Source organism: Diabrotica virgifera, chromosome 6 (genome assembly GCF_917563875.1).
Source record: "Diabrotica virgifera virgifera chromosome 6, PGI_DIABVI_V3a".
NCBI lineage: Eukaryota > Metazoa > Arthropoda > Insecta > Coleoptera > Chrysomelidae > Diabrotica > Diabrotica virgifera.
Genome location: NC_065448.1, coordinates 36387580 through 36413713, shown reverse-complemented (window position 1 = coordinate 36413713; position 26134 = coordinate 36387580). Strand labels below are relative to the sequence as shown.

The 26134-nt window shown below is 33.1% G+C and overlaps 1 protein-coding gene across 6 annotated transcripts in view; it reads left to right on the top strand.

The window, feature by feature from the left end:
* The window catches only part of LOC114335171 (activating transcription factor 7-interacting protein 1), a 138466-nt gene that overhangs the window by 85713 nt on the left and 26619 nt on the right, over window positions 1–26134 (top strand). For 3 of the 6 annotated variants that reach the window (XM_028285353.2, XM_028285350.2, XM_050652657.1), the window contains exons 2-4: window positions 3957–4122; window positions 13694–13857; window positions 19360–21429. In XM_028285353.2, coding sequence (XP_028141154.2) covers window positions 4010–4122; window positions 13694–13857; window positions 19360–21429 — 2347 coding nt within the window. In that variant the 5' untranslated portion in view covers window positions 3957–4009. The remainder of the gene's footprint in view (window positions 1–3956; window positions 4123–13693; window positions 13858–19359; window positions 21430–26134) is intronic. The other 3 variants (XM_050652658.1, XM_028285354.2, XM_028285355.2) reach the window with 1 other exon arrangement.

Genomic DNA, 26134 nt, shown 5'->3' with positions numbered 1-26134 from the left:
TTTATGTGAGCAGATGTTTTCCGTCATGAAAATAAATAAGAACAAACATCGCACAAGACTTACAAATGAACATCTCCAATCAATTCTTAAAATAAATACAACGAATATGATACCTGACATCAATGAGCTTGTCAAAAACAAGAGAAGTCAGGTATCTGGATCCTCGAGCTCAAAATAATTACCCTCTTTTATAACTTTGATATGATTTTTAACAACCGTATATTATAAGTATACTATTAAATAAAATGTTATAATAATTCAGTACATTTTTTTTTATTTGAATCTGGCCCGCCGACACATTCTGAATTTAATATATGGCCCTCTGCAAAATTGAGTTTGACACCCCTGCTGTAAGCTTTTACTGGAAATTTGACATAAATGTCAAAAGTGATTAAATTAAAACATTGAAATTAAAAACATTAATAGGAAATAATATTAGTTCGTCAAAGCTGTGTAGTATACTTTTACCTTCAATACATATACTTACGTTTTAAATACTGAATTTAAATTTTTTTTCTACAACCGTGTTAAAAATGCAATTTTTAGCACTCCATAAGAGCGTTAAAAATGCTACTTTAAGGCACTAGTGCTTTAAAAAAAATTTAAGGCACTGCAGTTCGTATTGACCGTATAGACAATTTTGATGTAATGTCAAAAAAATATAAAAATGGACTGTCAGTCAAGTTCAAGTAAAAGTTTTTGTAGATATTGTCCTGTAATTACGTTTGTAGAAAAAATATTGTATGATATGCGTGTTAAAAAGTACATTTTTAAAGCACTCATGTGAATTGCAGAACTCGCTATCGCTCATTCTGCAAACTTTCACATGCGTGCCTTAAACGTGTACTTTTAACACTTATATCATAAATAACTATTAAGATTTCGTAATTTTATATGATGTAATTATAAACTAATCTAAGCGCCATCTACACGATAATTGTGAAACTATCCGAAGTGAGAAATTAATATTTCATTAATAGAACGTTAACATGATTAGCAAAATCTTTAAAAAATCGATTACAATTTAATTACTTTTTTGCGTTGTAAATATTAAGGGAGAACAATTAAATAATAAATTTAAAAATTACCGGTGACAGTTGCATTAGTAATCCGCTAGGAGCGACACCAGCGAAGCTCAGAGCATATAATCAACAAGCACAAATACGTGTTAACGATCAGCTGTCAGAGAAAATTGAAATCAGACGTGGGGTGAGACAGGGATGCGTGTTGTCGCCAATTCCTTTTAATGCTCTGAATACTCTGAATAATACTCTGAAGAGATCTTGAATAAAGCTCTTGAGGGTGAAACAGCTGGAATAAAGGGAAATGGAGTTCCCATTAACAACATTAGATATGCGGATGACACTGTCACCAATTGGGGATTTTTAGAGGCTAATGACCAAAATAGCGGAGTTTGGACAAGAATATGGTCTAACATTGAACGCCAAGAAGACAAAGTTTATGAGAATATCGAAAACTCAAAGAAATAACGAGAATCTCTTCATAAACGGATCTAATGTCGAACGAGTCGACCAATATGCATATCCTGGAACATGATCAACTCCACAGGTGATTACCTCCAGGAAATCGAAATTGGAATAGAAAAGGCTAGAGCAAATTTCAACAAAACGAGAAAAGTGTTCGGCTCAAGAGATTTGAAGTTGGAGCTAAGAGTTAGATTAGCTAGGTGCTACGTTTTCTCGACTTTGTTTTATGGAATGGAAGCTTGGACCTTGAATGCGGCATCAATGAAAAAACTAGAATCATTCGAGCTGTGGGTGTGCAGAAGAATTCTGAAAATATCGTGGACAGAACACGTCACAAACAAAGAGATTCTGAGAAAAATGAATAAAGAAATGGAAATCTTAAACACCATCAAAACAAGAAAATTAGAGTACCTCGGATATATTACACGTGGAGAGAGATAGAACTTGCTCCAATTGATTATGCAGGGAATGATTCAAGAAAAAACAAGCATAGGGAGACGGAGAATATCGTGCACTTAATGAAGAAGAAGATTCAGCGACTGAAGTTCATTAGTTATCCGTGTGTACACATCAAAACTTTTATCGACCGAGACAGAACCATAACACTTGCAGATCTAGCTTTATTTGTTAGCACTAACTTTTGGATCCGTATTGAAAAATTATCATCTGTACGTGTTATGTACCTTAAAATACCAATATTTTGGTAAAGTATTATTATACAGAGTGGGCCAAAGAAAACAGTCCACTCCGATATTTGGCAGTATTAATTAGGTTTAAAGGAAATGACGAAACAGGTCGATTTTTGATTTAAGAGGGACACATTTTTACGGTACATACATCTGTCATTTGTCAACCCTCTCCTTTCCACTTCCCCTACCTCTTATTTTTAAATAGGGAATAGGGGTCGTGTGCTAGCTCATTTGAAAGGTTATTCAATTTTCTATTCAGTAATATAAACATTAACATAATGTAAAAATGTATACCATTTTTATTCAGTTGCAATGCGAAGGCAAAACAATCTTACTTTTCAGTTAGAATACGGAGTGCAGTCCAGTCCCTTGAATCGCGATTTTCGGCTCTTATTGGAGCCTTCATCGGAAAGAACGTAGGCACTGTTCTCCATATTTTAACTTATTCGCATCGAGAGGTTTTCCCATCCATTGCAACTGAAGTGATGATAGTAGGTTGCTAGCGCCATCTGGCATTGAAAGACGAAGTAGTTTTCAATCCTAATAGTAAATTATTAATATTGAAAATATTAAAAATATTACTAAAAGATTTTTTAATTGAAAACTTATTGGTACATTTTCCTGGTGACACCTCCAAGACTTCTACCATTTGCAAGTCAAATGGATGCTGCAGTGAAGACGAGAGGGAAGGAATTCTACACTATGCAATTCACATCCCCCGTCTGCAGCTGGTAAAGTTCCAACGGAAAAATGCACCTAGTTACTCTACGGAGTAATACGACTATAAAATAAAAATGTATACCATTTTTATTCAGTTACAATGCGAAGGCAAAACAATCTTACTTTTCAGTTAGAATACGGAGTGCAGTCCAGTCCCTTGAATCGCGATTTTCGGCTCTTATTGGAGCCTTCATCGGAAAGAACGTAGGCACTGTTCTCCATATTTTAACTGATTCGCATCGAGAGGTTTTCCCACCCATTGCAAGTGAAGTGATGATAGTAGGTGGCTAGCGCCATCTGACATTGAAAGATGAACTACTTCGTCATTAACATTATTATTTATACAGGGTGTCCAAGAAGAAAATATTTTAATTAAATTAATTATTGACACAGAAGAATGTAATTTATTTAATTCAAAATACATTCTACTGCTGTCAGTCACAAAACAGAAAACATTGTTTTTTGATAAATTAACATTGCTTTTCGCTTAATTTCAATGTTCAAGCTGCCGCCCATCTGCCTCTTGGTAGGTTGAATATTGAATTTAAGCAACAAACAATGTTTATTTATCAAATAAATATTTTTTTCTGTTTTCTGTCAGCAGTAGAATGTATTTTGAGTTAAATAAATTAGGTACATACATTCTTCTTTTTGTGTCAATTAATTTAATTCAAAATAATTTTTCTTGGACACCCTGTATAAATAATTATGTCAATGTTAATATTACCGGACAGAGATTTGAATAACCTTTCAAATGAGCTAGCACACGACCCCTATTCCCTATTTAAAAATAAGAGGTGGGGGAAGTGGAAGGGAGGGGGTTGACAAATGACAGATATATGTACCGTAAAAATGTGTCCCCCTTGGATCCAAAAACGACCTATTTTGTCATTTCCTTAAAATCTAATAAATACTGCCAAATATCGAGGTGGACTGTTTTCTTTGGCCCACTCTGTATAGATATAGATCCATCTAATAGGCAATGATCTTGTTAAGTTAAATCTACAAGATATACGGAAATATATCATATATTGTAAAAAAACGAAACGTTTTTTTACAGATCTATGACCACCTGACCCATCATTAAAGTAAAGGTATAAGGCCCAGTAAACAATGTCAAGTAGTGATGACGAGGATCTGATTGTGATGTACTTGTACTTACGAAATAGAAGAAAGAGGAGAGAAGAGGAAGAAAAGAAAAGGAAGGAAAGAAAGAAAAGAAAAGGGTAAGTGCATCCTTTTATTGCAAGAAACAGAAAAAAAATGTTTGTTGCTGCTACAGGCATCCAGTGAAGTCTAAATTATTTTACCGGGTGTCAAAAGAACTATTTTTCGAGCTCGTTGAAAAAGTGAGACCTCACGTCCAAAATAAAAATACAAATTTCCGAAAAAGTGTGAGTTTTGAAGAAAGGCTTTGAATAACTACTAATAAAGTAAACAAAAAATGATTATTTATTCGATATGTAAACATTGAATGACGTTTAATAAACGTCATTTTATTTTGTTATACAGGGCGCTGGAATAAGTGTTACCCCCAACGAACTGTCAACACTGATGGAATCGCCATGAAGCGAACTTTAATGACTTCAGGATGAGATAGAAGATAATCAGGTAAATGAGGGAAGATAATCGCCATCTTTCGTAAACAAACAAATTGACAGTGCTAATCAGGTACGTCGGGGTTGTCAGATTGGGGTATTTTCCCACAATTTTGGGGCAATTTGAAAGCGTATAGGGGAACTTCTCTAAGCAGAAATGGTTGGGAGATTTTTTGGGGTGAAAATTATGGAAAATTTTAAGGGGTCATGGGAAATTAAATTTGCGAATATACACATAGAACTGTATACACCCATACCTCGCTTTACGGCCTAGATACGTTCCACGAAACATGGCCGCAAAGCGAAATGCCGTATAACGAATCAATTATTCTAATACAAATTCATAAAAATTTAATGGGATCGGTTCAAAATTTGTTAAATATGTTACATGGTTTGTCGTTAAAAATGCATTTTATCTGTTTATTGTATTTAAATCAAAAATGCATACAAAAAAGCACATACACTGGTATATAAAATAATAATAGATTCCAAAAACCAAAAATAATCTACAAACTCCAAGCTTTCTTGTATCTCCATATAACGGATACATGATTTTTATTTAGTCCTGTAATAGGCCTTGGATTTTTGGACAAATTAGAAGTGGTTTTAGCTTAGAATCACCAGTGGCATTTGCACCAAGTAGCAAAGTTAATCGTTCTTTAGACAATTTATAACAAGGCCCAGATTTTTCGGTTTTTGAAATGTACGTGAGATCAGGCATTTGCTTCCAGCAAAGTCTTGTTTTGTCTACGTTAAACACTTGTTCCGGTTTATAACCACCTTTTTCTATAATTCCCTTTAAAATGTTAAGATATTCCTTAGATGCGGCCTCATCTCATTTTATTTTCAAATTATGCATAAACAAGTAGAAATAGAAAAGAGTGTGCATCGAGATTGCGTTTGCTCGAGAATGACAACATGGGGCCGTTATAGCGAGACATTTTAGGCCGTAAATCGAAACCGTTCCGGAATTGAACAGGGCCGTTATAGCGAAATGCCGTATACAGAGCGGCCGTATAGCGAGGTATGGGTGTATTATTATACTCTCATATATAATCGAAGAAGATAGGACCTATGAATTATTTTCAGGGCCCTCTGTTGATAAGTAGTATAATTTTTGTTTACTGTTCTCTACATTTGACTAATAATTTATTAAAATGCGGCAAAAATTTAAATTTGGGTGATTTGAGGGAATTTCAGTTTCTAAGTGGGGGTTTTATAAAATCACATCTGGCAACTCTGGTGGTTGTTGTAGGTAGGAATAATTATTTTACATCAAGAGACATCAGAAACTATTTGTAGAGTATTGAAATCTGTAATGAAAAAAACTGTTAAAATTGTTCTACGAATTAAACATATTCCAAAATTTTGTAAAAATGTAATTCATTTTTCAGACTCATCATGTCAAAGCTAGGCCACACATAGTGCAATAACGCTCGCACAATGGGCGACAATTTAATTCTTTTGAATTTAATTCTCTCTTATAAAGCTTTTTCAAAGAAGTGGCACACGAAAGTTAAAAATATGGAACACAGAGAAATGGAAAAAGAAAAAGCAGTTCTGTACCGTAGAGGTAAAGGGTAGTAACTCCATTTTTTTCTAATTTGGACTTAATACTTTTGCTAGGCTTAACTTGTTCCAATTTTATTTGTGGCAAAAGATGGTATGCGAAGTATTACTGGTGGCCTATATATTCTTATAAGGAAAAGTAGTATATCCTTTGGAGAACGAGGTAAAGTGTAGTAACTCCATCAGATGTCGGATTTGTTTATCGGGCGCGCTATTTCGCGCCTGGTAAATAGCAGTATCTCCATACAAATGTTAGTCACTTTGATTGACAGAGACTTTTACTTGATAGATAATTGACACTAACAAAAAATAAAAGCAACTGCGACCAATCTTAGTACATTAGTTACCACTACATTATGAAAAACCGAAAGGTATAACATAAAAGAAGAAGGATCACTTACTAATCGTTTTACAGTGGATCCCCAGTCAGTTTCAAGAGTTTAATAGAAATTTAGTTGTTACCAAAAAACGTTGATGATAGCGATTGTGAATAAATGTTTTTTATCATGTTTGTGTTTTTATTTGCGCTTATATAGGCACTTACTATTTTCTACACTTTTTTATCTGCTGGTATATGCTGAGGCAAAAGACCTTAAGTCACAATATTGTCAAATATATAAACAAATTTTTTATCACAGTAGGACAATACTGTTTAACTGATATACAACGTTACAATTACATAAATACATAATTTCATATGTCTTCAGATTAAGAATGATTGCAATAATTTTCTGGAATTCATCTTATTTCCCCATTATCTCAAAACTTCACTAGATGGATATACTACCCTTTACCTCTACGGTACAGAGTTGTGTTTTACAGCAAACATGCCAAAAAGTTAGATTCAATTAAAATACGTACTAAAGTAAGAATTCAAGATAAGAGAAATCAACTATGGAACAGAATAGGTGAAATAATCGAAATATGAGAGAGCAGAAAATACATTATAAAAACGAGAAGTTGTTATACTTCTAAGAAACAGAAGATTTATTGTTCAATCAGCCTTCAAGTTAAAAATATGAAGTCCATCCCCGATTTAAGTTTATATAGGCAACTCAAATTACACGGCCTGTCAAATTTTACCTGAAAAATTCTCTCTCTCTAGGACCTCTCTCTTGTTGCAGGATGTTGCAGGAAATCTCGCTTCACTGTTTGAATGGGACGGGGCCATTCCATCAGTGTTGACAGTTCGTTGGTTACCCCCCCCCCCTTACTAACTTATTAATTTTTACCACATAAGCAAAACGCTCGGACAGGTCGATTTTTTAAAAATAATCATAGTATATTATAGCATCAATGTTTCGAACTTTACTCGGTCCCTCTTCAGGTGACAGTGATAACTTTAATTTTTTTAAATGGGAAAGTACATCATTTGACACCTCATTTAAAAGCTTTTAAAAGACTGATTACAAAAATGTATAATACTTTAATCCTTTTTGAGACCGTAGGCGCAAAATTTCGGTCGAATTATTTTGAAATGTATTCATTTTTTTCGAATCTTGAAAAAACTAATAAGTATTTTTGAAAAATTTAAACGCAGAATGGAATATTACAGTATTATCGAGGGTCAAAAGTCCCTGAGAACTTCTCTAATGATTCTTTTAATAAGTCATAGGGGTGAAAAAAAAAAAAGAAAATTTAGTCGGATTTTTAATTTCAAATATATCATTCGAAAGAATTTTTTGTTTATTCTAAGGGACTTTCAGCCCTCGGTAATAATGTAATCTTTTATTCTGCGTTTAAATTTTTCAAAAATACTTAATAGTTTTCTCAGGATTCGAAAAAAAAAATAAATGCGTTTAAAAACAATTCGATCGAAATTCTGCGCCTACGCTCTTAAAAAGGATTAAAGTATTATACATTTTTGTAATCAGTATTTCAAACGCTTTTAAATGAGCTATCACATGATGTACTTTCCCATTTTTTTAAAAAATCAAAGTTTTGCCTGTTACCTGAAGAGAGATCGCGTAAAGTTCGAAACATTGATGTTATAATATACTTTGATTATTTAAAAAATTGACCTGTCCGAGCGTTTTGCTTATGTGCTATAAATAAATAAGTTATTAAGGGGGTAACACTTATTCCAGCGAACTGTATGTATCTTTTTTAGAACAGCTCCAGAATGATTGGATCGAATTAGCTAATTTGGATTTTAAAACATTTGTAGAAATCCAAGGAAGGTTTAAAACGAAAAAAAGCGAAAGTTGATTCCGTGTATTCAAATAAACTTTCGGTTAAATTTTTCCTAGAGAAATATACGGAATGTGACTGCCTATTTTAGAGTCCCTTTCGTCTCATTTATTCGTTGTCTCTTTGCCATTAAATTGTAAAAGGCAGAGATTAAGAATGTTACCAGAAAGTGGTTCCACGAGAAGTTTCAGATTTATTATTTAGATCTGGGACTTCTCATCCTCACTGAAGAGGTCTAGAGACAGAAACATATGACAACAAAGATCATCTCTGAACCGAAGGACACACATGTTGTTTTTTATTTTAATTAGTTTTTTAATTACTTTGTGATACCGGCTCTTAACATCTTAATAATTTTATAACAATTAAAATGTCATTAATCCATACTTGTATCTATATTTCTTATGAATTTTTTTCTACAACCGTGTTAAAAATGCAATTTTTACCACTCCATACGAGCGTTTAAAAATGCTACTTTAAGGCACTAGTGCTTTAAAATTTTTATGGCACTGCAGTTCGTATTGGCCGTATAGGCAATTTTGATGTAATGTCAAAAAAATATAAAAATGGAATGTCAGTCAAGTTCAAGTAAAAGTTTTTGTAGATATTGTCCTGTAATTACGTTTGTAGAAAAAATATTGTATGATATGCGTGTTAAAAAGTACATTTTTAAGGCACTCATGTGAATTGCAGAACTCGCTTCGCTCATTCTGCAAACTTTCACATGCGTGCCTTAAACGTGTACTTTTAACACTTATATTATAAATAACTATTAACGTAATTTTTCGTGTTTTGTTTTCATTTCGTGATTGAATTACCTGTCTATAAATTATCTAACCTCTCGTCTTTAATTTCTTCAGTATGACTCTATTGTAGGGTGACCAAACGTCCCGTAAAAACGGGATTGTCCCGTTTTTTAACGATTTGTCCCGGAGTCCCGAAAAAGTATCTCGGGACGCCTAAATGTCCCGTATTTGCGTTGGGTTGAGTTTTTGTATCTGACTATATTTTCTCTCTTTAATTTTTCTTCAATTTCTGCATTTGTTTTCATTCTTATTTCTCCCTCTTTTGTTACATTGTGGCCCAGTATTGTTCTCATTATTTTTCTTTCAAATTTCAGAACGCTATCTTCTTCTTTCTTGTTAATCGTCGTTGTTTCCATTCCATATGTAACACCAAGTCTTATTAAGGTCTTATATAGGTTCATATTATACTTAGAATCTTGCTTCTCAGTAGATTTCTACCGTGTAGATGTTTTTCTATCCTTCAGAATTCTTTCCTCTGTTCTCTCTTTTCCGGTTTTCCCTATTTTTACTCCTAAGTAGCTAAAGGTAAATACAGTTTCAAATTTATGGTTCTGTGTTATTAGATATTTTTGAGTTTTTGGGTCATCTTTCCCTATCGCCATGTATTTTGCTGTGAGCTGGTTTATCTCTGGTCCTATTATTCTCTTCGCTTCCTTATGTAATTTTCCAACTGCAAGGGTTATCTTCGTCTTCGCTGTGATGACTGAATCATCTGCATAAGTTACTATTTGAAGTTGATCTGTAATAATGTTTTTGTTTGCAAGTTTGTCATCCTCATGATTACAGATTATGTCAATATCTGATATTGTCAATATCAGATTAAATACTGTCGGAGAGATAGAGTCACCTTGTTTCACGCCTTTGTGTACATTAATCTCCTTAGAAGTTGTTCCGTTGAAACTGATCCTTGCTCTGGTGTTCTTTTGGCTCACTGTTAGCATATGTCTTAATTTTTCTGGGATTCCAACATTCTCTAGCTGCTCCATCATTTTTGTCCGGTTGGTTGTATCAAAAGCGCTTTTGAAATCCATGAATATTAGGTGCATTTCTCTGTTGTATTCTCTTGTTGTATTCTCTCGATTTTTAAATTATTTGCTCCACTATACGTATGGAATTAATCGTCGACTTCCCCGGTCTTAACCTGTTCTGGTATTTTCCTAATATTCGTTCAGTGCATGATTTAAGTCTTATGTTTAGTATATTTTCTAGGATGGTATAATATGTGTTGTTTAATAAAGTTATTCCTCTGTAATTCTCGCACTCGTCTAGATCTCCTTTTTTGTATAAAGGTACCTACTATAATACCTGCGTTCCAATCGGCTGGTAGTCTGTTTTGTTCGTAATAAAATTTGTTGTATTAGCTGGTTTATTTCTTTACGTAATTTTCTTCCTCCGTATTTTATTCCACAGTTATTTTATCTTCTGTGAAAATTTTTTCTTCGTCGTTATCTTGTACGGCCTTACTTCTTCATCGCAGTGTATTTCCTTCACAGTGAATACCATTTTTTCGTAATATTCTTCCCATATTTTGCTGATCTGTCTGTCCTCAAACAAGGTTTTTCTTTTTTGCTTTTTTAGTCCTCTTGTTTTAATGCTGGGCGTATTTTTTGCTGCTTTGAATTTTTGTAAAATTATTGTTGTATTTGATAGTTTTCTGTCTTTTCAATATCCTCCAGCGAAACCAGTCATTTTTCTTCTTTTTATTTGTTGAGTTGGCTTTGTTTCTCGATATTTTGTATTCTTCCCTGTTTTGTTCTGACGGGTTGTTGATCCATGCTATTCTGGCGGAGTTTTAGAATTTTCTGTTTCGCACTCTTGATCGTACGTAAATTACACATTCAAAAGTAAATTGAAAAGGATTTATAGGTCCCAAATTGGCTAAAAGACCATGTTTTAATTTTCCCTACCTGTTTGGGTATCGCTCCAAACCCTCCTTGGCAGTGGCGCGCCCAGGGGGGTTTTGGGGGTTAAACCCCCCAGGGCATATGAAAAATATACAAAAAATCATAGGAAAATATAGCATGTCTTTCACAAACAATACAAAAAAAATTCGACGCCCAACTAACCCTCTCCCCCTAGAGAAAAATTCTGGGTCCGCCACTGCTCCTTGGATGTGTCCCGCTTTTTCAAGTTTATGATTTGGTCACCCTACTCTATTGGCATTGAAGAATGCGTTTCGAAATGAGGTCAGCGTAGTCACTCGATTGGAGATCTGTACAAATAAGAAATTATTTAATCGATCCAAAATTTAAGCAAGGAAGAGTTAACTCTAAACTCCAAATGATCTTTAATTTGTTTTATTTTTTCTGCAAATAGTCTGCAAAGTACTATGCTAAAAATAGCCCCGTTACAAAAAATTGCGGTCGTTAACATCTTATTTCAGGTAGTAGTAAAAGGTAACAGTGATCTGCATTTAGTTTCATTATGGTCGTTGTTTTTTGAGACTCCTACGTTTTGCCGTCTCACCAAGAGTTTCAATTGGTTCTTGAATGCCCAAGGTTATCTTACTTAGAAAGTGCATTCCCACTAACGATCGTTTCCATAATGTACGAATGTAATTTTATTTTTTTAAGTAAGGCTTTGCATTTGCAGAATAAATAACCAATGATGTAATTTTAAAAGGACCTTGTTTAGATTTCAGGGTGTTTAGGAGGTAATATGGAATTGTTTGTGACGTGTGACTTGTCATTTATATCTGCAGCAGACTTCAGACAATGCAAAAACTGTAAAATTATTTCTCCCACTACTAATCCTTCCCGTAGAACAAGTTAGATGACCTCGTTTAAATTCCGCGTCTTCAATGAGGTGGCAGAATTGCTGCATGCTTTTTCAGCAGAATACGACACATCAGCAGCTTACAAGATCGGTAAACTAAAATTTATCAAAATTTTACAGAAACATCCTGAGTTAGCTCGGAACAGTAGCCCGATCAAAGAACACGCCATTTTCCGAAAACCTCCAAAAAAATAAAGGAAGGATGAAAATTTGGGAATAGGTAGTTGAAATTGTCTATTATTATATAAGAAAAAGTACAATTCTACATCCCCTCCATTTTCCAAAAAATGAGAAATTCGGGGTGAAAAATATTTTCTCGGGGGTGAAAAATATATGTACATTCAAAATAAGTCCGGAATTGGATAAAATGACTTATTCTAAGCCCAAGCACTAAATGTGATGTTAGCCGTTGCACATAGGTTGATTTTAAATAATTAGCCGGCCAAAAGTCAAATTTCAAAAGTGACGTAAAAAATTCAAAACTCATCCTAGAGACACATTATGGTTTGTCTTATGGTGATACAGTAGCGATCAACACGTAGCCAAAACGCGTTCCAAGATTGCGGCTGTAATTTTGAATATTTTTTCGAGATATTTGGCACACGTATTCGTAATATATAAAGAATGGCGGTACAGAGCCCAATTTGAAAAATATATTAATATGTGGAAATTACTCTGTAATTAAATACAACATTAAAAAAACGAGCCTGTACCGCCATTAAGAAGAACAAAAAAATACACTTTCTTCAAATAAACTTTTTATCCGATGCCTAGATTTTGTGTCATTTTGGAACTACTAATGAAATAAAAATTTTTAGTAGTTCCAAAATGACACAAAATCTAGGCATCGGATAAAAAAGTTTATTTGAAGAAAGTGTATTTTTTTGTTCTTCTTAATGGCGGTACAGGCTCGTTTTTTTAATATTGTATTTAATTACAGAGTAATTTCCACATATTAATATATTTTTCAAATTGGGCTCTGTACCGCCATTCTTTATTATATTACGAATACGTGTGCCAAATATCTCGAAAAAATATTCAAAATTACAGCCGCAATCTTGGAACGCGATTTCGCTACCTGTTGATCGCTACTGTTTCCTCTTAACAAAAACTTACTATCCCCGCTCCAGAACTATTCACCGCGAATGTGCGCGCATATAGGCTGTTAGTGAATTTTTGTTCTCCGGGTGATCCCAAATACTGAGTTGAGTCCGATATGTCAGATACCGACTGAGGTATAGTATTTTTACTACAAAAGCGATATTACGTAGGTCAAAATTTTTGACGTAAGAGAACTGTCAAACATTAGAATGTGACTTTTCATTATTGCCATGTTTATTATAAACATGGCAATAATGAAAAGTCACATTCTAACGTTTTGACAGTTCTCTTACGTCAAAAATTTTGACCTACGTAATATCGCTTTTGTAGTAAAAATACTATATAAGTAAAAACCTGCATATTTTGTAATAATTTTAAATTGACTTGTATTTTTTCTATGAAAAATACAAGTCAATTTTTAAAAAACAATATTTTTTCTTTTATTTCTACCAGTTTTAGTAGAAATATGCTGTAAAATAATTTTGGCCTCGTAAATCCATTAAATCGACGTATGTGACGTTGTACAGGATAACCTAAAAGTAACGTCTGAGTCTTTTGAACGAGTCATTTTTGATACTGTAGTGGTGTCACTTATTGGTGACGTCATCAAATATATGGGATATTAGTTTGCTATTACTGACAACGTCATTGTTACCATGTCAGCTGTATGCTGGTAATTCATTATTTTAATGTATTTCACTGAATCTGAATTGCTTCCAACAATTAGAACCATAAATAAGGGTATTTTTTTATTTCAGAGCAATGGAATCTGCGATGGAACAGTGCGAGACCAAGCCTTTGGAAACTCTATCAAGTACATTAAAGATGTTTGACACTTTTAAATCTACGGAAGAAGACCATGAATCAGACGAGGAAAGCTTTCATCTTCCGTTATTAGGATGTGATGATGAAGCGGAAAACGGTAAATCATTTTATTACCATTGGTATTGTACCATTGAGTTATTTTTTAAATTGTATAATTTAGATTATCGGAGATTAAAAAATAATGTAGTTGTTCATTAATTCAAGGCAATAATATTAGAGTTTACTGGTGGGCATGCGCGTACAATCTAAATCGATGCCAGTTATATAAGTAATTTTTTCTATAACTAACATGAAATGTCATAATTTGCCACCTCTTGTCAGTCATTAAAACGTCACATTTTATCCCTTGCGATAGTTTAGTTGTTACCTAGGCAACGTCGCCTACTTTCCTGCAGTGGGATTACGAACACTCGATACGAATCATATCCTCCATGTTTTACCGTAAGCGCTACCTACGCCTATTACCTCCGATTTCGCTGAACCTCCATCGATTTGAATGAAAATTGGTGAGTGGTTAGGGAATATCTCAAGGAACAAAGGTGACATGATGCCAACTTGCGCTTTTACCTTGGGAGTGGATGCCACCCCTTCTCGGGGGTGAAAATTATTTTATTAAAAATAACCCCATAATTCGATAGAGGGACAAATTCTAAGCAAAATTTGTTACATAAAGTTATTAAAAAAAATCAAAACTTTTTGAGTTATCTCAAAGATTCAAAGATAGCTCAAAGATTTTAATTTTTCGTGAGAAAAATGCATGTTTTTTACCAATTTTTCATAAATAACACAAAAATTATGTTTTTACAAAAAATTATTATTTCTTAAATTGAAGCTAATAAAAAATGAAATAAACTTCTTACTAAAAAAACTTTTTAATGTTAACTGAAAGTGAGTTATAGGTAATTGAATGTATATTTTTTTCGGCGAGTGCCCAAAGTTAAGTATTTAAGCTTAAATGACGGGAAAATTATGCATTTTATAATATAAACTTATTAAACATTTGTCAAAGTACTTAGAAATATTTATCAAATGAGCCCCCGAACAAATTGATAGCATTAAAATTTATGCCCCAAAAATTTTTCAAAATTTATTTTTTTTTAATTTTTCCAAAAAATGTTACTGTTTTTTTTATTTTAATTTTAACTCCGTTATTTTTTTTTTCGATATCAGGTTCATCTAAAAACCATTTGAAAGTTAATTCCAGGGGCTATTAAACGACTTCACTTAATCTTTTAAACTCCTTACTTTTTTAAACGTAAAATGTTAAATGACCCCGGTTACATGGTTCTCGCAGCAAAATTTAAGCTTTAAAAGTTTCTGTCTCGGTTATTTTTTACCCTACAGACATAGTAAACTACACTGCGGTGCAAAAAAAATCGATCCACTAAAAATTTGGTCATTTTTGATGTTTCGAATTTCCTAAACCTGTTGTCCGATGTCCGATTTAAGTGATTTTTTACCACGTTATAGCCTTATTCATTGACAATATCGCTGTAATAATATTATTGCTAGACAGTCAAACTGTCATTGTATACCGGGTCTACGAATCAAACTGTGTTTTTTTCTCAAAGTTCGCATCACCCTGTGGATTATTCTAGCATTTATAAAATACTGAAATTAAAACCCAAATATAGCCTCAGGTTTTCTTAATATTTTGTTCGCTTATTTGGTGGGTTTTAAGACGTAGTTATTGCACATTTTTTGACATACAATTAAGAATTCAATATTCACCATTAGCGCGCAAACGGGTATTATGGCCGATAATATTACCCGTACGCACGCCAATGGTGAATATATAATTTTTAATTGCATGTTAAAAAATGTGCAATAACTACGTCTTAAAACCCACCAAATTTCATTTGCATATCTTAACTGGTTTTAAAGCAATAAATAAATCGTCAGTTTGTAAAAAAAATTGAACATCCCGTATCTAGAAAACGAAGCGTTTGCGGACATATGATTATAAAGCAAATTGTCATTATTTTCTCATGTAAAATTACCCCTTAAAGTTTGTCGCACTTATTTAGAAAACACCCTGTACTGATGACGAACATGGCCAGTTGTTAAAGTACCTAACTTTTTTATTATCCAACATAAGCGAATGAATAGAAAGACAAAATGTGAAGAAAACCTGAGGCTATAGTTGGGTTTTAATTTCAGTATTTTATAAATGATAGAATAATCCACAGGGTGATGCCAACTTTGAGAAAAAAGCACAGTTTGATTCGTACACCCGGTATACAATGACAGTTTGACTGTCTAGCAACAATATTATTACAGCGTTATTGCCAATGAATAAGGCTATAACGTGGTAAAAAATCGCTTAAATCGGACAACAGGTTTAGGAAATTCTAAACATCAAAAATGACCAAATTTTTAGTGGATCGATTTTTTTACACCGGAGTGTTGGTAAAATATTTGATAAAGGAAAAACTAAAATTTGGTTATTATATCATTTTTTCGTATGTTGAGTATTTTTGGAGTTACTATAAAAAAAATGAATATTACGATAATTTTCAAAATTCTGATTTTTAAATCATCTCTTCTTCAAATCAGACCCGGCCCGAGGGCCGTGCGAGCCGTGCGCCCGCACAGGGCGCCAAGGGTGTGGGGCGAATTTTCCCCTCCCAAAAAAATTAAAAAGCGATAAATTATTTAAATTATGTCAATTTTTTAAGTCAATTATTCACTCATTTATGATGAATTAGTAATATTTCAGAAAGCCTTAGTAAGTTTTAATTTTATTATAGACAAGACATAATTATTGTATGTGTGGTGGAATACTGCTGGTATTATTTATATGCCCATTTTGCCGATTCAATTTCATATAGGCAACCCAAATTACACGGCACAACGGACAAAGTAGTGGGTCAGCCGCTAGACAGAACTGCCGCCAAGTACAAGTGAGTTTTCATTTTAGCCTTGCCTTGTGCCTCGTTTGGATTGGAGTGACTGTAAACAATGGCAGACAAGAAAAACCCTTCGGGGTGCCTTTTATAGGAAAAGAAAAAAAGAGCAAGTTATAGAAAATAAGAAGCGGACTGTTTTGTTGAAAAAATTTTTTTTGTTAATAAACTAAGTTCCAGTTTTATGAGTACAACAAATGTCATTGATTGTGCTAGTGCAAGTACATCGTCAGTTGTTGTTGACAATTCAGACAAGAAACTTCAAGAGGTTGACATGAACATAGCAAACTCTCTTGCTTTGATTTCTTCAACGAAGCAATTTTTTCAAGAAACAAGGAGTGATGCAGGATTCAACAGAATATTAGTCGATTGCAGAGAAGTGGCCGAAATGATTGAAGTTGACCCCAAATTCCCTAAAGAAAGTGAACTGCGGCCGAGAAAAAAGAAGAGTGTTTTCTTATGAATCAAGTGATGAAACAGTTCTTGATCCTGAAATCGTGTTCAAAACTAAATTCTTCTACGCGGTCTTGGATCAGTGTATCTCTTCTCTAGGCGACAGATTTGAGCAGCTTCAAAACTACCACCAACTGTTTGCCCAGCCGCACACCAAAGAAACATGAAACGTAAATTACGTTTCATGGAAATAAAACAGTGCTAAACAAATAAACGTCCGCCCATTTGTGAAACTCTCCGAAAATAAAAATGTGTCATGAGCATGAATCACACTCGTTTCATTGGTAGGCGGACTTTGAGATTTGTTTAGCAGTGTTTTAGGTTCATGAAACATGTTTTTCGTTTCATGTTTCTTTGGTATGCGGCTGGGCTTTAGGTTTCTACATTCAAACACCACAAGTGATGACAAAACCTTATTAAAATGCTGCAAGGACCTACACACTGCTCTCACTGATGGCCAGCACAGTGAAATTGATGGTCTTAACTATATTCTGAATTGAAACTTGTCAACAGCATGATTCAGAATGTCGAAAAGAAGACAAAGGCAAAATCAAAGGCCCAGTTGACATGTTGAGCTACTTAGCAGACAACGAATTTGTGGAGAACTTTCCTAATCTGTGTGTAGCACTGCGAATCCTTCTTACTCTCCCAGTGTCTGTCACGAGTGGAGAAAGAAGTTTCTCCAAGTTGAAAATAATAAAAAATTATCTGAGGTCTTCAATGTCGCAAGACAGATTGGTGGGACTAGCTTTGATGTCAATTGAGTTTGCAGTGCTCGAAAATATTGATGTTAATGCAATTGTTAATGAGTTTGCCCAGAGAAAATCTCGGAAAGTTAACTTTGTTCAACTTAGCCTATCTATAACATAAAAACACAATATGTATCATGGCTCATTGCCATACTTTTGTAACTTTTGGATGACTTTTTTAAATAAAATCTAATTGTATAACTTGTTGTATACTACTTTCCTTTTACTATAAATGACTTTTACTACTATGATTTTCCTATAAAGTTGAACTTTTCAAAACCAGTTGCCCCACACCGGGGGGGGGGGGGCACAATAGTAATTCGCACAGGTGAAATATTACCCACGGGCCGGCTCTGCTTCAAATTATATATTTTTTTCAAAAATATGCATTCTAAACCGGTTAAAATTGTTGAAATTATTTATCCTAATATAAAGAAATTCTTGTAAGGATTACTATAAATTTTAATTTTTGTGGAAATGTATGTTTTATTTTTCACTTTTTCCTAAAAAATTCGAAAAGGTTCTCTTATTTTCATCATAAGTAACTTCCTTAATTTTGCTATTAACTTTATCTGGAGCTCATTTAATAGGTATTCCGAAGTACTTTCACAAGTGTAAGTAAATATTATATTTTATAAAATGCATCGGTTTCCCGTTATTTAAGCTTGAATACTTAGATTTGAGTACTCATCGAAAAAAGTTTATATTCAATTACTCATAACTCACTTTGAATTAACATTAGATTCGTTCTTTAAGTGAGGAGTGTATTAAATTTTTTATTATCTTCAATTTTGGTAATAATAACTTTTTTATAAAAGCTTATGTTTTTGAGTTATACGTGAAAAACAGTTTTAAAACATGCATTTTTTACGAAAAAGTAAAATTTTTGATCTTTAATAACTCAAAAAGTATTTATTTATATTAGTAATTTTATATAATAAATTTTGCTTAGAATTTGTCCCTCTATCGATTTGTGGTATTATTTTTAATAAAATCATTTTCACCCCCGAGAAGGGGTGGCATCCACCCCCAGAGTAAAAGGGCAAGTTGGCATCATGTTACCTTTGTTCCTTGAGGTATCCTCTAACTACAATTTGTTACTAACTACAATTTTCATGAAAATCGATGGAGGTTCAACGAAATCGGAGGTGAAAACCTTCAGTGACTGCACTAACAGTTGAATGATTCTAAAGGTGCCAGTGAGTATGGCGTCTATGCGCAGTATTATTGTCAGTGTACGAGAGAGTATTAGAAATTATGAAATAACAAATAATATAAATTTTGTTATTTCACTATTTCGAATACTTTCTCATATACCGACTATAATATTACGCATAGACGCCATCCCCACCGACATCTTAAAATCTTTCAACTGTAATAAGGCTTTTAATCTTTTCATGGAAACTGTTTTTTTTTTAATATCTGGTTCTGATTATTATACCTACGTTTTAATGTAACAAATAGAATGTCTAATCTTTGTTTCTTTTTTAGGCATGGAAATATCTGAACTAAACGAAGAAGATGAAGATGCCATACTAAATAAGTTCGACACACGCGATGAAGGAATGGACGTGGATGAATGCAGCAACAAAAAAGACAGCGATGTTTCTAAAAACAATGTTGTAAATGAAGTTAAACTTAGTGAAGAAGAGGCAAAGCTAGATGGTATAGATAATTTAAATAAAGATAATCGGATAGATAATTTAAATGGAGATGATGAATTATTAGGAAATAATGAGATTTTAGAAGATAAAACAACAGAAAGTACCCCTGATGATACCGAAAATAAAATCGAAAATGAAATAAATGAAACTGAGCCTGGTTGTGAAGAAGACTCAAAAGAGGCCAATATTACCGAAAATAAAATCGAAAATGAAATAAATGAAACTGAGCCTGGTTGTGAAGAAGACTCGAAAGAGGCCAATATTGAAAATTCCAAACTAGAGTGTAATGAAATTACCGAAGTAAATAAAGACATAAAAGAAAACTCCATAGAAGATTGCGTAGCAACTGAAAATAAAGAAACTTGTTCAGATGATCTCAGCCCTACAAATGATAATGGTTTAGAGAATAATGATAATGATTTAAAGAACAATGTTAATGATGATTTGGAAAACATTGATGGGGATCATGATTTAGAGACTAATGATTTAAAAGAAGAAAGCAACAATAAAAGTGATAATGATCAAAATGTTAATATAGATGCAGCTACCATTAAGGAGGATGACGATTCAGAAAATAGAGTTCCAGTTAAGGAAAACGATATTTTAAACCATGAACCTTCAAATGAGAATGATCAGACTAACGATGTAACAGAAGAAAGCGAGAATAATCAAGATGCTAATATAGATACATCTACCATTATTGAAGATATCGATGCGGAAAGTACTACTGATCAAGTTAATGGATGCGAACCTACCGAAGACAATGTTTTAGACCAAGAACTTAATAAAGAAATTAGCGAAGATGATAAAATTAAAATCCACGAAAATGAAGAAGAAAACATCAACGAACTTGATGATGATCTTTGTATGTTAGAAGATGAAAATGAAAGTAGTAAAGATAACAATTTAACCTGTCCAATTGAAGAATCGCAATCAGATCTTGAGACAGTTGAAAAGGTTACGGAAGAAAATGCCACTGAATTGACTAGTACAGGTTCTTCTATGAAGGAAGCTGTCGAAAAAAGTGATAAAATGGATGAAACAATCGATAATACGGATTCTTCTATGAAGGAAATTGTCGAAGAAAATAAAATGGATGAGACAAACGACAGTACACATTCTTCTGTGAAGGAAACTGTCGAAGAAAATAGTAAAATCGATGATACACTTCTATCTAAAGACGTCGATGATGCTGACAAAAAACTTGATGATCTGGTCGATAATGATACACATATGAAGGATGATCAAATATCTGATTCTACGGAATCTAAAGATGAACTTTCATCAGATAAAAATGCAGATTCCAATAAAGAAATTTCTGAAAAAACGGTTGATTCTAAAGCAGGAGAAGCTGAATCCAACAAGCATATTGAAGAGGAGAATTTGTTAAACATTTCTGTAATAAGAGACATTGATGAAGATAATACTTACGCCATAAGAGAAATAGCTGAGGCGCAAATAGCTGCGATCGAAAATGATGAACAAGAAAATGAACAAGACGAGGAAAGAGGAGATAATGATGAAGAAATGGAAGTAGATCAAGATGATCCGGATGATCCAGATGATCCTGATGATCCAGATCCAATTTCAAGTGATAAAGATGAAACCATTGAATGTGATGAAGGAAACTCTAATTCGTGTGATCAAGATATGAGTAATGCCGATATGATCAGTGTTAACACTAGTGATAGCGAGAATAAAGAAAATGAAGCAACTGAAAATGAACAGAGTGAGACTGAAAGTCATCTTTTGAGCGCTGACGAATTGTCAGAAATGAACAGCAATGATAATTCCATTTTGGGCACAGATAGTAAGACTGAATCAGCTTTAGATGAAACTCTTAAAGGAGATTTAAATGAACCCACGGAAAAGACTCCCACGGAAAAAATTACTGAAGGTAAGTTTTAAATAAATAATAATTTATTAAATTATAAAATTATTGAGATATTTCTAATATATACTCAACTAAAAAGTTAAGTGGGTCCCATTAGTCCATTGAAAACTTATATTTATATTTAGGGTTGCATTCTTCAAAGGATCCAATTTTATTTTTTTAATGTGTAGCTTCGAGAACACGATAAAAACGAACCATTTAGTTTAGTGTAATATTATACTAGGTTGTTCAATAAGTTTTGCGATTCGATGAGAGAGGGCGTTTTGCTACTAGCCTAATTTTATTTTGTGATATTGGTACACTCTTCATATGAACATGTGTGAAGTTTCATTTCAATCTGTTATTTCATTCTTCGTTTACAAGCCATTTATTATCGACGGGTCACAGTATTTTTTACTATGGAAACAATCAAGCATCGTGCAGTGATTGAATTTTTATTTTTGAAAGGTTTAAAAGCAAAGGAAATTTATGAACGAACGTTGAAAGTGTGAGGACTCTTCGCCTTCAACTAAACTTACGTGCATAGAAATCGGTCCACTTAAAAATTTGGTCATTTTTGATGTCTCATATTTCCTAAACCTGTTAGCCGATTTAAGTGATTTTTCGAACATGTTATAGCCTGATTCTTTAAAAATACCACTGTAATAATATTGTTGCTAAACATGTAAATTTTCATTATATACCGGGTGTACCAATCAAACTGTGTTTTTTCTCAAAGTTTGCATCACCCTGTGGAATATTCTAGCATTGATAAAATACTGAAATTAAAACTCAACTATAGCCTTAGGTTTTCTTAATATTCTGTTTTTTTTATTCATTTGTTTATGTTGGATAATAAAAAAGTTACGTACTTTAACAACTAGACATGTTCTTCATCAATACACGGTGTTTCTAAATAAGTGCGACAAACTTTAAGGTGTAATTCTGCATGAAAAATAATGACAGTTGGCCTTATAAACGTATGTTCGCAAATGTTTCGTTTCCGAGATAAGGGATGTTGAATTTTTTCTTACAAACTGACGATTTATTTTATTGCTTTAAAACCGGTTGAGAGATGCAAATGAAATTTAGTAAGTTTTAAGAGATAGTTATTGCGGATTTTTTGACATACAATTAAGAATTTAATATTCACCAATAGCGCGCATACGTGTAATATGACCGATCATATTACCCGTATGCACGCTAATGGTAAATATAAAATTCTTAATTTTATTTAAAAAAATCCGCAATAACTATCTCTTAAAACCTACCAAATTTCATTTGCATATCTCAACTGGTTTTAAAGCAATAAATAAATCGTCAGTTTGTAAGAAAAAATTCAACATCCCGTATCTCGTAAACGAAACATTTGCAGACATACGTTTATAAAGCCAACTGTCACTATTTTTTCATGCAGAATTACCCCTTAAAGTTTGTCGCACTTATTTAAAAACACCGTGTATTGATGAAGAAGATGTCTAGTTGTTAAAGTACCTAACCTTTTTATTATCCAACATAAACGAATGAATCAAAAAACAGAATGTTAAGAAAACCTGAGGCTATAGTTGGGTTTTTATTTGAGTATTTTATAAATGCTAGAATATTCCACAGGGTGATGCAAACTTTAAGAAAAAAACACAGTTTGATTAATACACCCGCACCCGGTATATAATGAAAATTTACCTGTTTAGCAACAATATTATTACAGTGGTATTTTTAAAGAATCAGGCTATAATATGTTCGAAAAATCACTTAAATCGGCTAACAGGTTTAGGAAATATGAGACATTAAATATAACCACATTGAATTCGTGTCCACAAATCGGTCAAGGTGTTGACATTAGTTTTTTTGGAATGCGATAGGAATTTGCGCGGCACTTAACAATTCGTCTGTATCATGCATCGCTTTGAAGCAGTGAATATTTCTTCCTACCAATTCCGTTTTTCCTCTTGATCTTTCCGTTGAGTGTTAATTGCAGTATCCAGTATCTGCTACCTCTCATTATGTGCCCCAGATATTTAAGTTTTCTCTTTTTTATCATCATGTCAAGTCATCTTCGGCTTGACCTATTCTGTTTAAGCGTAAGGCCAGACAGGCGATAATTTATGGCGCCGTAAGCGAACGGCTCCACGAGCAACAAATTTACGCCAGCAGTAGCAGTAAAATGAAGCGTGATAAATGAAACCAACAGCGATAATACTGTAACACGGAGCTGTAAGTTGTCGTTCAAGCTCGGAAACAGGCGCGTCGTCAAGGTCATGTCGCAGACTGATAGGTCCAGGGGGTAAAGCTTGTAACCAAATACGCGATTGGCTACCCCAGTTAATTGAAATAGTATTCGAAAATATTACCTCAATCATCTAAGATAGCCATCGTTACACCTCAGCTTAGCTCAGTCACTCAGGTGTGTGTTCGTCTTGTCCTAATCTTAGAAATGAACTATGAAAGTTTGGAATGGAAGCAAACAAAACAGTATTTTTAACTAATCATGTTTATTGTTCATAAAAATATAATAAAAATATGACTTAGTAAATTGCCTTATTCAAATTCGTGCCAAAAACTAACAATTCTGGATTATACTTATGGTTTTTGGTAGCTGATGGTAACTTCTTGATGTCGTATGGTACTGCTGTAGACTTCTTGTAGGCCTGTGCGGATCTTCGGCCCTAGGCCCCTGCAGATGTAGATGTTAGGTGCTGTAGTCCGGATGTCATGGTCAATCTTTATATAGCCCTAGTTCCATCACCGGTGTGGATGGCTTGAAGCTCCCGAAGGGAGAAAATCTTGATTTCTTTCCAAAAACTGTAACAGTAAAACACATATCAACAATCAAGAAGTTAATAACCAACGTCATTCTAATCGTCAGAAAGAGCAGCAAATGACAATAAATTAAATGGAATTTAGATGAGGAGAATAGTTAAAATTTGATTACTAAACGTGCATACATGTAAATTAAAAAGATAATATATTTAAAACTAAAATATCAGAAACCATGCTTTTGACATTGGAGGTTAGATATAAAATTAGAAAAAATGTTATCAAGATGCTAGGTATGGATGGAATATAATGACTGTAAGAAATTATTAAAAAAACCTGTATGAAAACTCACCCCAAGAGGAAGATGATTTGAAATAAAAATGATTTAATTTTGAAGCTTATTTGCCTTTTATGACATTTCCACCACCATTTTGAGAATGAAATACGGGGGCTGTCACTGTCATTAAAACGACATGACAACGAACCTTGGACCGAAATAAAGAACATGGAACACAAGAGATGATACAATGTAAATAGGGTTGCCTATTATTATAGAACGGGCGCCAAACTAGTTTTTAACGAAAAAGCAAGTTAAAACGAATTGAAGAAAATTATTACTAATGATATATTAAAGAAAATAAAGTAGAATAATTATTTAAAAATAAAGTATCAAAGATGTGACGTTTGTAACGTTACATACTCCTCTCACCCATCAGAAAAATTTTGAACACAAGTGAGAAATTTTTCTCAAAGAAAACAGGAATGTTACACACTCCCTCCACTCATCAGAAAAACTTCGAACACAGGTGAGAAATTTTTCTTAAAGAAAACAAGAGGACAAAGTTCTAACCAGAAATAAATATATGCAGTAGTAATCGTTCAGAACAAATCAAAAATAAATACTTATAATAAAGTAATTATTAAGTCAATGTATATCGTTAATTTAAATTATTAATCATAAAAAAATTTAAAGTATCAAAATAATTTTCAGATGTTACTCTGGGGAAAATAAAAATATTACCCAATGAATTGTAGTATTCATCACACTAAAATTATTCAATTATTATAAATAAATGACTACAGAGAGTATCTCTGGATAAAAAAAATAGATATAATTTAAAAAAATATGTAATCAATTTAAAACTGTATAAAGTCTAAGAAATAATCAATAATCCAAAAGTAAGTACGTAACCACAGTGAAATAATGTAGACATTAAAAATGAATTGCAAATATTTAGGTATCTAGATATACAGGGTGTCCAGAAACTCTACCGACAAACGAAGACAGGAGATTCCTTAGATAATTTTAAGACAATTTAACCAAATTCACCTAGTCCGAAAATGCTTCCTAAGGGAGCTAGAGTTCTTTGAAGATGGCGTCTTTGAACTAGTTTTTCTTAAATACCTCCAGAACGCTTCTAGTTAGAAAAACGAAAATTGGTACACATATTTATATTCCAGAGTTAAATCGATTCCATTTATTGTGAATTTCTAGTACCAGTCATAGGCGTCCGTTTTGGGTGGGGCAACGGATATTTTATCGCATAACTTTTTTGTCTTTAACTTTTAAGCATTTTTGATACTGGATTATTAAATTGTGAGGTATTCTAGTACTAAAAGGTACTCTTGCTTTAAATCGGTAGGACACACCGTTTTCTAGAAAAATCGATTTGAAAATTTTTCGTTTCCTGAATTTGATAAAAAAATTGAAAAATATTTTCAAAAATAACGGTGTATTTTACTAACTTTAAGCAAGAGTAACTTTTAGAGCTAGAATACCTCATAATTTAATAATTTAGTGTCAAAAATTCTTAAATATTAAAGACAAAAAGTTATACGATAAAATAACCGTTGGCCTACCCAAAACGGGCGCATATGACCGGTATTAGAAATTCGCAATTAATGAAATCGATTCATCTCTGGAATATACATAAACGTACCAGTTTTCGTTTTTCTAAATAGTTTTTTTTTA